The sequence below is a fragment of the Haliaeetus leucocephalus genome, unplaced genomic scaffold (genome assembly GCF_000737465.1).
Source record: "Haliaeetus leucocephalus isolate CR32 unplaced genomic scaffold, Haliaeetus_leucocephalus-4.0 Scaffold140, whole genome shotgun sequence".
In the NCBI taxonomy this organism is placed as follows: domain Eukaryota; kingdom Metazoa; phylum Chordata; class Aves; order Accipitriformes; family Accipitridae; genus Haliaeetus; species Haliaeetus leucocephalus.
Window position 1 is genome coordinate 7,333,745 of NW_010972576.1, and position 15,835 is coordinate 7,349,579.

A 15,835-nucleotide genomic window follows, 5' to 3' on the forward strand; every position below is an offset into this window, starting at 1 on the left:
CACAGCGCGGCGGGCCGCAGGCGGGTGCCCATGGCCGCCCCGCTCCGCTCGGCGCCCGACGGCGTGCAGGGACGCACGGACGCAGACGGACACAGGGACTCACGTACGGAGAGCTCGCTCGCCCCGCAGCCCTGTGCGCCGGCAGGGCTCCCCCTGCAGCCCCAAATGCAGGGCTCCCTCCCCCGACAGCTGGGCTCCCAACGTCAGACTGAGATCTTAACTGGTTTCAGTAAAAAGCGAACCGTTTCACAGGTGGCTTTTTGCTGTTTGTTAGAGGAAGGCAGGCCTTCCCCACAGCTGCTGCCCTCTTCCCCCCGCAATGGGATTTGCTCCCAGTTCGCTTCTACTTAGGCACCCATCTCCGGGACACGCAGTCAGGGCACTGTCCAGGCAGCCTGGTGAGGGCTCCAGCAGTGCCACAGTCAGCGTTTCCATCGGGTCAGAGTTTCAGCAAGGTTTGACCAGAGAAGACACCTGCAGAACACATAGTCGCATTCTCCTCCAGTATCTCCTCCCTCCAAATCACTCTCCAGAAGCTGTGTCACTACAGGATAGCGCTCGCTCTCCTGTAGTCACCAGCTGCCAGCTAAGAGAAGACACATCAGCCAGGCAGGTCATTTAGAACAATCCTTTCTATTCAGCACTCACTTGGCAGCAAGCAACTCTGACAGCCATTCATAAAGCTGTTTTCTCTATGCTCGTCTTCTTTCTTCTCACTCAGAACACAACACACATTCAGGCCCCTTCCTAGATGTTCCCAGTGTACAGTCAAGGTAATAAAGAGTAGATTCTACTTAGATTTTTAGTCCATGGGGTCTCAGGGGCAGGGGGGTTTAAGCCACAGTTAACATTTCCCTTGCTCCCCACTTCCTCGGGCCTTTGCTTTAAATTCTTTGAGACAGAAGCCTTTGCCTTTTGGCCTGACATCTAACAACTCTCCCTGAGGTGCTATTTCTACCTATTGAAAGTCCATGTATGGAAAAATGTTTCTGCTACATTCAGACCAAACCAGACGTTTCAAGAGATGCTTGGGGGCTACCTGCAGAGTTCTAGGACAGCAGACACATCTTCCATCTCACCACCAGCTTCCACTTGAGAAGTGCAATGTCTCTTCAATGCAGCCTACCATCACAACCAGCCACTTTGTTTTAGCTCACTCTCATTTTGCCAAGCCCACCAGAATAAGGCAGCTAGCTTGCAGAAAAGGGGACACCAAGTCAGCTGCCATACACTTCGCCATGCTTTCTACTAACAGCCTTGTTCTCCCCCTTCAGATTATCTTCTCCTGTATACTTTAACCCATACGTTGTTTTCCAAGACCCTTTGTGCCTGTGCTCTTTGGTGGTCAATGACTGACTGGGATGAGACATAGAAGACATGCGTCCATCACACATAGTCAGACACACTGTCAGATAAATCTGCTGAAGGCCTTAACTAACAAATGCAGGAGGAGAATAAAACTACATTTCAAGTTCTTGATTATTCCACATCTTTTAAATGTTTGGCAACATGGACAGATTTCTTCTTTGGGGCTGCATTTGAGTTTGATGGCAACACCCTAAGTCACAGTGGGGGCAAGCGTGATGAAGGCAACTTGGTGAGCAGACACATCATGGTGCCTATATACCAGCCCATCTCCCCCCAGACCACCCACAGGCAGGACAGAGATCTGGATGCCAAGAGTCTTTCACCAGCACTTGCTTTTGACCTTTATTCTGCAACCAGTGTCGCTTATTGCAGGAGAGAGGTTACACATCCTGCTTTTTACCACCCTCCTTTAGCCCCTTTCTTTTTCTTCTGCTGCTGTTTCTTCTTGGTGGCTGGGGCACCAGCAGGTTTTTGGTGCCTGGGAGGGATGACGTTACTTGTGGCTGATACTGCTGCAGCGCTGCCGGGCCGAGGGGAGGTAGGTGGGCTGCTGGCAGTCCTACTGGCATCCCTGCAGGGAAAATGAGAGAAAGAGATACCACGTGCGTTCACAGCCACCTACAAGACTCGGCACTACTGCAGGAAGCTGACAGCAAAAAATAGCAGCTGCCCCATAAGACAGCACTAGGTAGCATTATGTATGGGAGGGCACTCATGCAAGGAGAATAAACTTCAACGTACAGAGAAGGGCTGATGGGTAAAAGGACGTTCTAGCTGTTATGTTTACTAGATAGCTTAAGTCCCCAACTACAAAAGCAAGGTTAACTTTCAAATAGACAGGTGGCAGCTCATGCAACACACAAGAAACCCTTCAGGCCCCCATGCTTAGGCAGTGCAAACCCAACATCCTTTCTCTCTCCTTAACCACAGAGGAATCTTTGTGCCAGCTCTCCTTGCACACACTGCTCAAGCCAACAGTGTCACAAAAGGCTTTTTATGCTTCTGAGACAGCTGTGTAAAGAGAAACGATCAGACAGCACTGGCAAGTCCCTGAGTTGCTGTTATTTTAGAAGTACTTCCTTCTCTCAGATGCTAGTAAGTCACCATCTTGCTGTCAGGCCTCATACACAATGGTAAACCCTGATTCCAGCTCAGATAATCAGTGTCAACTTAGAAGGAAGTATAGTGTTTCCCCAAATCATGGCTAATGGTTCTCCAGCCACCAAAGGACTTGAAAGCAAATAGCTCAAGAGAAAGCATGCAGAATTCATCTCATTGTCAGAACTAAGAAAAGCACGTTAAAAGACTATGGGAATTTTATTTGCACATTGGCACCTTCAAGCAAAGCATGCCAATCATATCATTTTGATTTTCAGCAACCTATAGGGATCTTTGGGAAAAGCAGCTGGTAGAAAGTTCAAGCGGCAAAGCACAGTTTCACTTGTGCTACTCACGGTTGGCATGGTGACAGAGCCACAGAAAAAGCAGCACAAACCCAGCCACCCAGCTGCTCAGGAGTGACTCCCCACACCAAACCCTGCAAAATGGGTACTTACAGTTCAGAGGAGCCAGCTGTGGTTGAACCCTGAGTCCCCTTGCCAACCTGATCCTTCTTCTTGCCCTTCTTCCGTCCACGATAGTAGGAACGCTCTCGCATTGGAAGCCACCGCTCAGGGTCGGGAGTTACCTTGGGGTCATAGTTCTTAGGCAGCTTTCCTGCAGAACATCCAGCACCAGGAACTGAGACTGGGGTCAAGACACTAGAGAGGTATCACGAAGGGATATGCATGGGATGTGAGTAGCCAGGAAGCACAAAGAGCCCAGCAACCCACATCACCCTGTCAGGGTGTTGCTCTCACTTCTGTGGAAAAATGCCCCATCCAAACAAGCTATCATGAAGATCTGGGTTCACAGGGACCCAGTCCCAGCAGAGGGCTCCAGCTCCTGGGGAGCTGAAGGCTGGCTATTTGAAGAAACAGTCTGGTGAGCTCTCTGGAGCTGTGCCATGTCAACAGCTAGGAAATGCAACTTACCCTTCTTTTTTTTCTTCTTCTTCTTCACATCCCCTTGTCTGAAAAGCAAGAAGGGAAACAGCTGCTGTGACACAGCATGGAAACAGCAAACAAGTCAACTAAAAATTATCTCTGGAAGAAGCTAAACCATTCCCATCTCTCTCAAAACTTGGTCTGCTGCTACCTGAAGCTCCTTGCAGTTAAACATCAGGCTCCCTTTCCACCAGCCTGCTTTCTGCAGCAATGCCCCCCACCACATCAGGTGTGGTTCTTGTGCTACCCCAAATAATAAATGCACCAGAACTACAGCAGCCCACTTTACCCTTGCTCCTTCTGCTGGTTGTCTCCAGTGAGCTTTCCAGCTTTCTTCCGAACATAGGTTGCTCCATGGGAGTTCTCCAGTGCGTCAACATCTACTTTCAGTGACATGGTGTCTGAGGAAGGCAAATGTTTGCTAAGACTGCAAGGGAAGAGTTCAGGGATGCAAACCAGCAAGCAAAAAGATAAACACTCAGGTTTGTCCAGAGAGCAATAGGCAACTTCAGCTTGAACAAATTCAGCCTGTTAGTAATGCTGACAACACCAGACAGGCCTACAGGGCTGTCTCACCAGCTTTCTACACAAGCTGGGATGAGCTGCTTAATCACCATTTGCCTCATTTTTCCCTTCTCTGATATGGGGACAGAAGCAGCAACTTCCTCTGAAAGCTGCTCAGTGTGGCAAAAGCGGTATGTGAACCTGGTGTTTTGGGTCAGTGAGAGCTTAGTCATATTTTATTGGGCACAGTCCTGCATTACTACCACGGGTTTAAGACTCCAACAGAAAAGATGAAGGAGCTCCTAATTTTGGTTCCACCTAGTCTTAAGTTATCAATTCTCAGAGAGAAGGAGGCCAAAGACAAAAGGGTCCCGGGATCGTGCAGTAATCAAACCAGTCAGGGAAATAATATAGCTCCAGACAACTTGACCTGGATATGGTAGCTGTTCTGGAGATGTTCCTTGCCTTTCTTCAGGTGAGAGTGGGTCTGAATTCCACACACAGCTGAAATCCAAGGGAGCAATGCCCAAACACCTCTTTCTTTGCTCTGATACCACCACCAAAAGGATACACTTTAGCTTTTTCAGGGTCCACCAGGGAGTAGGCAGAGATGAGCTGTGCCAGAGTATGCACATCTTTTGGGTTTTGCCTTTGTCAGGGAAAAAAAAAGAAAAGGACCAAGTTACCAAGGTACACACTCATCCCAAAGACTGGTATCACCATGCAGTGCTTGCTGCTGCAGCATAGCTGCTATCTGTGGGGATAGGCATGTCAGTCTGTGGTCTCCTCCAGAGCACATCACCAAACATCACTGGTGTGGACAAAGGGAGGTGCAGACATCTCCACAGTATCATGAAGCAGGCAATGACAGACAAAAAAGCCCCCAGGTCCCAGTAGCTAAGGCAAGCTAACAGTACCCCCAAAAAAATCTCATCAAGTGCGTAATAAAAACTAAAACCTAGACATGCATGGTTTATTTAGCACTAGAAAAAATAATGCATCCCAGTCCCCAAAGCAACCTTCGCTGCACACAAGAGGCCTCTGGGACAAGTCAACCAGGTTTTCAAGCAAACATCAGCTATAGATCAAATTAATTATCCCCCCTCCTTCCAAAATATGGCTTTGCATTGGAGCCCCTGTGCAAAAGCAACTCTAAAGAATGGCTAACAGTCAATCAACATTGTCAGACGCTGCCTGGCACCAGATAGCTTGCAAAGGTCTCTGGGCAGAAACCTCCTGTTCAGCAACCACCCAACTCACTTCCAGAGCTCCTCCAAGTCACTGATTGCTTCCTTCTTCCTGCCATGCTTTAGTTTGAAGTTGGCAGCTTCCCTTATCAGCGACAAATGGACAGGAGACTTTGGCTGAAAGACACAGCAGCCATAATTAGTTCCTCGTTATCACAGCATGGAGCTGGCTTTAATGCCCCTGAGACCTGGCCAAGGAGAACTGAGTTAGCACCCTGTTGTGCAGAAAGTAGACCACCTTTGCACTCTAGGATGTCAGGCAGAACTGCACGGGACACGGCAGCTTGCTGCTCCACAATGCTTTCTAGTCAGGGAGAAGGCCTGACTGCTACATTTGGGCACCCATTGCCCCCACTCTCCTAATCTGACAGGAGCTGCTGCTCCCTGTTTGAAACACATCTAAAATAATGAAACAGTGATAAAACAAATGCTCACAGAACAGGAGTTCACAGGTCCCCAAAACCCCAACTGGATGAGCTGCTGGGGCTACGCATCAACAGGAAAAGATGACTTGGACTAGCTAGAAAAGACTGAGAAAAATCTTTGCGCATTAGCTCCTCTGGTCTCACTTGCCTGGAATTGCTGATACCACTGGATAGCCTGTGTGAAGACCTCAATTGCACTGTCAATGTCCTCTTCATGACTGTACATTGTCACCAATGCAGACACCTGCAAACATTGAAGAGCAGCTTATAGTAGATCCTTCACGGAAGCTGTCTATAGACAGAGGGTCAGCAGTTAAATGACAGGATTTCCTAAAAGCAGAGTCAATGTGAGCTTTCTGCTCTGTCCCTAAAAACCAGCTGTGGTTAGAGGTGACTCAGGGCAAGGAGCTGGTATTGCTGACTGCCCCTATAAATTACTTTGATCATCCGCACTTGCAATTGGAACGGACCTACAACCGTCAGCCTCTGCTCAAGATGTTTACGCTGTACACTTGAGCATTTTCAAGGTCATCAAACTTTTCCGAATACCAGGTGTGGACATGCGTGCAGACCGGGGTGATGGTGTGGGGATGGAACACATGCACTTTCTCCCTAATACCTGTTATCCTAAAGCTGCTTCAGAAACTTCCCAACACTACATACCAGGGAAGCAGCTGCTCCAGTCATGTTATGCAAGTAAATCCAGCAATATGCAGGTCTGAGGGATTACGAGACTGGGAAGAGAGGCAGAAAGCATCTCTGCGGACAGGTAGAGTACTGTTCAGGCTACCTGATACAAGTTATAATCCCACCTTTGTCCAAGACAAGGAAGATGGGCTCAAATTCCCTGCAGACACTCAGGTCAGGTGAAAACCACAGGGAAGAGGTAACAGGGAGCAGGCAGTACAAAGCTGTGCTACAAGGGAAAAACCTTACACAGTTCAGACTGAGTTTTGCTTACCATACCAGGCTTGTGCTGCAGTTCTTCTATGCTCCTCAGGATCATGCAGGCTTTGGTGACACTGCCTAGAAGAGAGACAGGGAGGAACATGCTCTGAGTGTCACAGTAACACTTCACCCTGCCTGTGAACTTCCAGCCAAAGGTAAACAACAGGGACTTAACGATCCCCTTCTTAGAACATCTCCCCCGTTTCCAGGAATAAAGGACAGGCCTCCACACAATGGACCTTTCTGCCCTTGCCACATCCTGCAAGGGTTCAGGAGCAAGCTTTTGCAAGCAGGCTCTTCTCTTCCAGGAGCAACTCTGAGCTGCCTGACTGTATGCAGGAATGGTAGCATAAGGGAGCCCCACGCTGCTCCCAAAACCCTCCTACCCAAGAACAGATTCAGCCCTATTATTCACAAAGACTGTGGGCATCTCTGCCAAGGATCTGTGGAGACTGGACATCCATTTTAAGCTATGAGTGTTATCCTGCCATACCCATATACATAGAAAACCTGACTGAAAGCATCTCTGCTCTGTACCACAGTCACAACAGTGACTGCAGCAAAGATTGCCCTAAAGCCTGTTTTTCTCACCCCTTGGACCATTATCATGTGCAGACACTTCCCAGCAAAGGAGGACACTAGATACCTTGAGCAATTTTTAGCTGGGCCATTGTCAGCTTGATCTCAGCTGCATTGGCAGGGTGCTGATCTGCAAAGTCCTGAGAATCAGAGGAAAGAACAATTCAACATGTGTGTGGGCACCAGGCTGCTGCTATGGTGAATCACATCTCATGCTCAGTCACAGCAAGCTGGCAAGCACCAAAGGAAGCTTTCCAGCACAGGCAGGCTTCAGCACACAGCAGAGGAGGGCCCCAAACTGTGCCAGTGGCCCATCATCCTCTGATTTCTGTCCCAGGCCACTCACTCCCTCCCGAAAGGAGGCTGCTGCAAACTGCTGGCAAGCAAAGCAGCAGAGCGCACTGCTTACCCTAGAAGTCTACTACAGACAGCTTCCCAAGCATAAAAATGAGAGGTGCAAGGCAACTATTTCCCTTTAAAAGTAGCATTGCTCAGTTGGGTAATGCCTTCCAGCAGCATTAAACCAAACCAAAATAAGCACAGTCAGATACCCCGGAAATTTAAACCAGACAATACAAAAGCTAAGGGAAACAGCACAAGAGAACACAAAGCACAAGTTTAAATAGAGCTTGGCCAAAGGAGTACTTTCTCTTAACCTACCTGCAGAAGCCCTACAGCCTTTGCATGCTGCTTCTCACGACACAGTTGGGCTGCCTGGATAAGCACAGGGAGCAGATGCTCAGGGCTCTGTGACTGCAGGCTTGCCGACAGCTTGCGGCACTGATCTGCCTGAGGAGTGGGAAGAGAGAATACACTTTACTCAACCTCTGCAAGCACATAACAAAGGGCTAACATACCAGTTGTATTTGAGAAGAGATGCTAGTGATGAAATGGGTACACAGAACCAAGAACAATTCCTCTTAGTAGCACTTCAGATGCATCTAAGAACCCCATAAACCCCTTCTGTTTCCTAGTCATCTCCACACCATCCTCCCTACAGCAACACTCAAGTCACTGCACAACTGGCTGGCTGTTCTTTTAGGGGTGATTCTTTTTTTTATTCCTCATTTATATGCTTAAACCAAGTGGTCTTCTGACACAGAACAATTGCATATCCACATTTGCCTAGTCAAACTCTTGTGGAGTAAATCTGTAGCTACTTACTGCAGATCAGTGTCCCCTACCTGGTTAGTGTACATTGCGAGCAAAGCTTTGTTGAATTCAATCGCCTGGAGCTGTTTCTTGGAGAGTTTATGCTCAACACCTTCCGCATTGGTCAGCTTCACCTTTTTCTTTGAGTCAAAGACATTTTGGTCCTGGGGAAATCACACATCATGAGATTTCACTACATTCCTTGAAGAAGAAAAGGTCTCTGGGTCTGCGATTTAACTATTGCTTAGGAAAAAGTCTTTCCTGATTATCCTCCTTCTCTCCACAGAAGCAGAGAAGCAGGCTGAGTAACCACCAGGAAGGGCTGCATTGAAAGCGGCAAGGTAATTCTATACCTTGTTAATTGTGATGATGTTATTTGCAATGACAGCAAGCAGTCCTACATCTGTTGGCCTGCAGATAAGAAAAGTAGAAAACACATTGTTATTTACAGTGGCCTTTCTATAGGTGGAAGACTGAGCATTTATTTTAGAAAAGCCCTTACTTCAACTTGATTATTTGATTGTAGAGCTGTAGAGCATCCTCTGTACGACCCTGCAGTTGCATGATATAAGCCATCTGACCATGAATAATGGCCAGTTCAGCCTCAATGTCTTCCTCTGTCACATCCTGAAGGAAAATCAAGGCAAAAAGAAAAAAGCTGCCATCTCACCTCTCTTCCCCTGGCTTCAGCATTCTTCTGGCAAATGTCTACAAGCTCTTTTGGGCAGTATTAACAGCAAAGTACCCCAGGTACTGCAGGTGAAGATTGTAGCCACAGCACAAATACAAGCATATGTGGGATAAACCAAGAGAAAAGAAAGCTTCACCTGCTCTTGCAAGAATCTGGATACCCTTAACTTGTGCGCTGAATCTGCCTCTCTGCTTGAACCAATGACAGCGATTACAAATTTCCCGTGTTTCCCACCACCCATTTGGCATGTTCATCCATAGCCGGGGTGGGTGACAGGGAGGTTTCAGACAACCTGTACCCATCCTGCCTGCACCAGCACAGGCAACTGTGCAAGGAGCACAGCAGCAGTCTGCAGTGTTAGCTACACTTCTGCAACAACCATGATTGCTGCCCCAGCCTCAGAAGCAGGTACCAGCAGCAGTGGCAAGTCTTACTGAGTAATACTGCACAGCAGCTTTAGCTATCCTCTGGCTATCTGCAGTACACTTCATGACTGCACCCTCGTTCATGCTGGTGCAAAGCGAACACTTTCCAGAACAACATCAAGAACTTACAGAGTCTTCTGATAGCGATTGGCGGCACAGTTCTAGAAGGAAAAACAAGTTGAAGAACACAGTTTAGAAGGCTTTAGGGGAAAAAAAACAGCCTAGAAGCATGGGGGAACATAAACTTTTTTCACATATCCCTGAAACTTCTGCAGCTTAACAAGGGCACATCAGACTACAGGTCTGATGGTGGATGGGACTGAGCATGAGGGAGACTACATGATGCAGAAGAAATATCAAATGCACAGGAGATACTGTCCCTCCCAAAGCTGCCTTCTGAGAGCAGACTCACACACTCATTTTCTCTCCTAAACAAATTTCCTTAAACCTAGCTCCTGATCTTTTCCATAGGGATCACTCAGCTGCAACTGCTCACCAACCGCTCACCATCTTGAGAGTTATTTTAAGTGCTGCAAGCCTGCAATATTTAGATTACACCACCCTTTATGGGGCAGCAATTCCCTCAGTTTTCAGTACACATACCATCACTTGTTCTGCTCTCTGAAGGACTACTATCACAGCACAAAGGCTCAAATTACGCATGATTAATAAATCAGTTGTATGGGAGAGCTGCTATTCTATCATCCAAATCAGGACAGAATTGACCTATTTATCTGCAAGAGCAGTTAGATCAGAAAGAAACTAATTCTTCCTAATTCTCCCCCCAGCCTTTTTTTTTTAACCACATACAAAAAAACCCTTCCACCCCATAGAAAAAAATTTTCTTTGCAAAAAAGCTCATTTATTGGCTTATACTAATTTCATACCTAATTCAGACCATGAAGTATTTTTATTTTTTATAGGGTATGTTCATATATACACATACACTAACAAAGCCAAGAGTCAGAATAGATGAAACATCTCATGCTTATGAGAAGAGATTACACTCGTGTCTACTTCCTACTTCAAAAGACTGGTCAAAGGAATTGAACACCAATTGGGGGCTGTAAGAGAGCAAGGAGACGGTACATGCTGCATGGCTCTGGAAAAAGGCCACAGAGGAACACTTCTACAAAAACACCAGTGCTGTCAGTAACCATATGGAAACTTACAACAAATCCTGCTGCTGGGCAGTTTTTAAATTTTCAAAACCTCTTTCTCTCTGATTGTGTCTATAGAAAGCAAATAACTACATCTATCACACAAAGTTTCCCTCTCACCTCACCATGTTTTTACCTTCTGCTTTCTGTAGTTTTTTCATTGCTTCATTCAACTTTCCTTGCCCAATCAATGCACATGCACTGTTATAACACAGCTCGTAGGTAGCTTCTCGAAGGCCCAAATCTTCCTAGCATGAAAAGCAAATGTAACACTGCATAAACACCAACTGATCTATACAGATTTGACAGGCAACGGACACAAACTATAGTTTCATGTACATTCAAACTATTCCTTGCAAAATAAATTGAGGCAATTTTAAAAGGGCACACACCTGGCAAATAAGTCACAGTGCAAAGGATCTTCCCTCACACTGCACAACAAAGTCAGAGGCAACTGATAAGGCAGCAATGAAACTACAGCCTGAACTTGGGGACTACTTAAGCTGCTTAAAGAGGGCAGGTAAGAACTGCTACTCTAGAGAACTAGAAAGTGGATCCACAGCACTGAACGGAAGGCTGAGCATACTGTGCACACCTCCAAGGACAAAGATTGCTGAAAAAATGAGAACATTACAGTCTGCAGTGTTCATTAACAAAAATATTCCCAAGCATGGCTGGGTGATCCAGGCAGTTAGCTTTACCCTGGGCAAGAGGGTAATGAGACAGGGGAAAGTGCTAGTCACCACAGGTGTTCTGCCTAATGCAGGTTCAGAGAGATGTATTTCCTGCTCTGCTGTGACATCTACTAATACAAGCCTCCTAGAGATCAAAGGTGAAGTATAACTCATGAACAATAACAGCATTTATTCCTCCATACAGGGGAAATTGATCTTCAATAAACTCAGAAGTCATTAAGAGACAGCAACACATTTCTGTCCTGTTAAATATCTATGATTCCATATCCTTTATTCCTTGTCTCTTGCTCTTGGACACATACACACACACACTTACTTACTGGCATCACTTTCTCCCATGTGCTTTGTGCTGCCACAACAGCAGAGAGGTTGGTTTTTCTCTCTTCCTCATACTCATCCTGGGAGTTGCGGATGAGATCCCTGTATGTAGCCAGACAATCGTCATAACGCTCCAACCTGTACAACTGAAAAGGGGAAGGGATTAGCCTTCAAAAATGTATTTCCCTGTGTATGCTAGTAACTACAGCCTCCTTCCTCCCCCCCACCATGGACTGGCAGCAGCAGAGCATAGTATGTTTTAAGCTGAACACTACTAACATTTGCATCTACCTTTAAGGGCAAACTCTCTATATAGATTACATTTGCAAGGATTCAAGCAATGAAACCAGATACCTGCACGCAAATGGCACAGTTCTTACTCCTAAAACAGCTTCTTTAAAAGCAGCAGTTTACACAGTTCTGTCCTCAAACAGCCTTTCTCCAGATTATATCACCTCTCTGTGAGAGAGATTAAATGAATGGTCTTTCATGCAGCTGAAAGAAGACAGCCAATTCTTCACAAAACTGTTCTGATCAACCAGGGAGAAAACAGAGAAGAAACGCAACTTCTTTTCTGCTTCACTTCTAACACCTGAGATGTCAGGTCCTGCAAACCACTCCTAGACAGGTATCTAATGCAAGCAGATGGCTCAACCACAAATAAATCCCATCAGCTTCTTCCATCCTCCATCCCCTCAGTCAGATGGCTATTATCAGGCCAGACCCAGGAAGGGAGAGTGAGTCACAAATGTATTGCTTTGTTCAGTGGCAGTAAGACGACAACTCTGCCTCCAGCAACAGGTGACTGAAGCTCCACAGAAGCTGGAGCAGTTGGGAACTGTACCTCTCCTTACCTCCAAGGCTGAGAAGGAAATTCTGTCCCCATACTTGCCCCACATTAGAGGAGGGACAAGGCATCCAGCATAGGAAACTCCTACCAGGAAGAAAAGCTTGTAATTACCACTTGTCCATAAAGCTCCTTCAGTTTGTCTGTCTGCTGACTGGCACTCTGAATGGTCTTGAGAGCATTTTCAATACGATTCAACCTGTATTCACAGTAGGCCTTCTCAAAGGCAATGATGTCACTGCAAGGACAAGACAAAGGCTGACAGCACGCACTGTTGTCTTCATTCAACAGCATTCACCCACCTGAACACACTTGTTTAAGCAGCCCTGATTAGTCACAGACTGCTACATTCCCAAAGAGCCAAACACCAGAGGTGAGCATATGATCACAGAGTACTGAATTATGTGTCTGGTGAGCACTGAAAATATCTTACACCTACTTTGTGTTCAACAGAGAAGGAACACCAAAACTTCACCTAAAAGAAGAGGTTCCTTTCTTCTGGTGTTTCCAGACACATGGCATTTTAAAACCCCCCCCCCCCCGGCTCCTACTGATTATGCGAATCAAATGCTTAAAGGTAAAACAATACCAAACTTCATTATGTGACTCCTTCTTAAGGAGAAAGCATATCATTACAGCAAAAGATTGTTACTGCAAACTTTCAAAGAGAATCGACTCAGAGAGAGAAAGGAAATGGTATAAAACACGGTCCCTCTTATAGTCCGCTACTAAGCCAACGGTAACATTAACCTATTTTGAAATACCAGTGCAGCAGAACTGCAGCAAAAGAGTTTGGTGATATTAACATAGAATTGGATTGAAAGCAAGCTCACACCAGCAGGGAGCATTATCAAACAAGCAGTGCCCTGAATGCTGTGTTCCACCTACCCCCCGAGTTACCACTTAAGCCAAAGGAAAATTAATCAGCGATTCCCTTAGTTCATCACTGGTGCCACTTTGTCACTAGCTACTTCTTTGCCTATTTAAAATTAACTCAGTCCAGCTGAGTATTACAGGAGTCTGAAAACAAACAAATGGCATTAAGAATTAAAGCAAAGCAGTGGGCCAGCCTCAGTGCAGGACAGGACAACTTCAAGGCAGAACAAGAACCACCACTTTCCCTGCTCTGCAGGATACAGAGACAGACAAACAGTAGAGCCAAGCTAAAGAAATTATAGGGACAACTCTGAAGCCAGTTGAATTTAGAGAAATTATTCCTCTTCCTCTCCTTATACTAAAAAACCAAGCTAAAAAACTTAAATTAAACCCCTTCCATCCCAGGAAAGAAGGAATTTGTGAATAAGGTAATTATGTTTTAGTCAGATGTGAACATAAACGAGGGTATGTTTCATCGCACTAATACTACAAGACACTTCTCTGGGAAATTCCTTAACAAGAGAAGTATCTGAAATACAAAAGTTTTGCTGCCAGGCAGTTCTTGGGTAGCAATTTTCATCCTAGTCATTGCACAAAGAGCATCTTTACGAGGAAGAAAATTAGAGTCTGCTTAACGACACAAATGGGAAACTTGACTTGTTCTCAAATACAAATTGTCTCCAAGGTCCCGATTTTGAGAACATACACAAAGGCCTTGCATCACCCCAAAAGCTGAAGCAGTACCTTCAGGCTGCCAAGAGAAAAGGACCCCAAGGAGCAGTATGATGAGACAGCCAAGCAAAGCTAACAGCTCACTGCCACTGGCAAGGTCTTCTCCCTTCTCTCTTCACTCCCCATGAGATCTGTCCTCTTCCCTTGTACCAGCACATCAACAAGCAGAATCAGCTCATGAAGGTGGATGAAAACTAGATTAGGGACAATCCCTTCAAGAGTAACAGCAAGATGTTAGACTGTCCCAAACTCATCCAGACCACCTCTCACACCCAGAATAAGTCGGTGTTTCACTGAGAAGCACAATCCCAACGGCTCTGAGGACCTCCTGCTCCATATTTTGCTGCCTATTAGTCCCCTCCACTGAAGCTGCAGCAGCTTCTCAAGGAGTTGTGTTTTTGTATTTTGTAGAGCACAGGAAGCCACAACTCACCTGGTTAACACTTTAGTGTGGGTGTTGATTACGCCGAGGGCTTCCTTGAAGTTCCCGTTCTGGATAAGACACACTACTTTACACTGAAGTGCAGTCACATCGTCTTTGCTGATCTGCAGTACTGGAGGAGAAACCAGTTTCAACACAACGATCTACCTCATTATCGGCCACATTAAGGCTTTGTAAGAGCCGTATGTTTTTACAGTTGCAAAAACCCATCACATAGAGCAGTCACGTCAATTTAAAGGGGTCCTGGCATGGCTTGCTGTGGCTCAGATCATGAAACAAATCCTGTCAGCATAAAAGAATCCGGTATTTATACTGAACTTACCTGAAGTGACCGCTGTGCTAACATGCCTGGAACAAAGCTGCACCAAAGGAGCTGTACACACCTTGACAAACCTTTCATTGTCATTTCACTTCCAAGCAGAGAACACAGTGCCAAAACCCGAGTGCCACGTCAAGTGCACACAGGAGGAAAAGCACACGATACAGAAAAACTTTATGGCTCTAGCCAGGTATTCACTTTACATGCTAATACTTTCTGCCAGTGGAAGACAGTGAGGGAGAACTAGGAGAGAGAAATAGGTTTTGATATTTGCTTTTTTCATGTGGTCCCAACTCTCAGATCTGCTAGGACAAGAGATGAGTCCCTGCTCCCTACAAACAGCAAAGAGAGAACTTTTAGCCATAACGTGCCTTGTATCACCATCCCATTTTGGATGCCAAACTAGCAAGACAACGCATCTCAATGTGGACTCTCACTCCCGAGCAAGTTATCACTCCCAACTCAGTCGGTCCACACCACGCACACCACCACTCCTCCAGTTCCCAGGAGGAAAAGCCCTCCTTCCTCCCACGACCAGAACTGAAGGAAAACCCACGAGTGGCTCCTAAAGCCCGGCCTACAGCAAGGCCTACGTGATGCAAGAGAAGCAACCGACGGTCCCGGTGCAGGAGCGGGGGCCTAGGCAGCTGCCCTGCTCGGTTCCCCCATCCGCTTTTGCCTCTCGCCTCTCCCCTACCACAGCGAAGCCTCCGGCAGCGTGCCGCAGAGCCGCCGGGCGCCCCTTGCCCGCCGCCCTGCTCCCGGAGGCCGGCACGAAGCCTACAGACGGAAACCACCCGCTCCCCGCCGGGGCGGCCCTGCACAAGGCCGAACCCGCCCGGGCAGTGACCACGGGGAGCGACGCCGGCCGGGGCAGATCTGAGGCGGGGGGGTGACGGGACGACACACGGACGCCGGGAGCTTTCTCCTGGCGGCGTGCGGTCCGGCGGCGCGGCAGGGCCCGGCGCCGACATGGCGGCGGGGAGCGGCACTCGCTCGCTCACTCACTCTTGTTAACGGACTTGAGCGCGCGGGCGAAGGCGCCGTTCTGGCCGCAGCCCG

General features: G+C 47.0%; 2 protein-coding genes across 2 annotated transcripts in view; both read right to left on the minus strand.

The window, feature by feature from the left end:
* Positions 1 to 319, minus strand: part of ARL9 (ADP-ribosylation factor-like 9) — a 15,382-nt gene extending 15,063 nt beyond the window's left edge. The window contains exon 1 of the mRNA XM_010561030.1: positions 243 to 319. The gene's annotated coding sequence lies outside the window, so the exon portion shown is untranslated. The remainder of the gene's footprint in view (positions 1 to 242) is intronic.
* A 1,364-nt stretch (positions 320 to 1,683) lies between these two features.
* Positions 1,684 to 15,830, minus strand: SRP72 (signal recognition particle 72kDa; the record flags this gene model as incomplete). The annotated part of the gene is made up of 19 exons (XM_010561032.1): positions 1,684 to 1,939; positions 2,925 to 3,084; positions 3,402 to 3,439; positions 3,703 to 3,840; positions 4,489 to 4,566; positions 5,178 to 5,281; positions 5,738 to 5,833; positions 6,551 to 6,615; positions 7,184 to 7,256; positions 7,777 to 7,905; positions 8,301 to 8,432; positions 8,622 to 8,679; positions 8,771 to 8,895; positions 9,514 to 9,545; positions 10,681 to 10,792; positions 11,560 to 11,703; positions 12,519 to 12,642; positions 14,446 to 14,566; positions 15,782 to 15,830. Coding segments are annotated over 19 exons (1,953 nt in total), but the record flags the coding sequence as incomplete, so codon positions are not given.
* Positions 15,831 to 15,835: the final 5 nt, after the last annotated feature.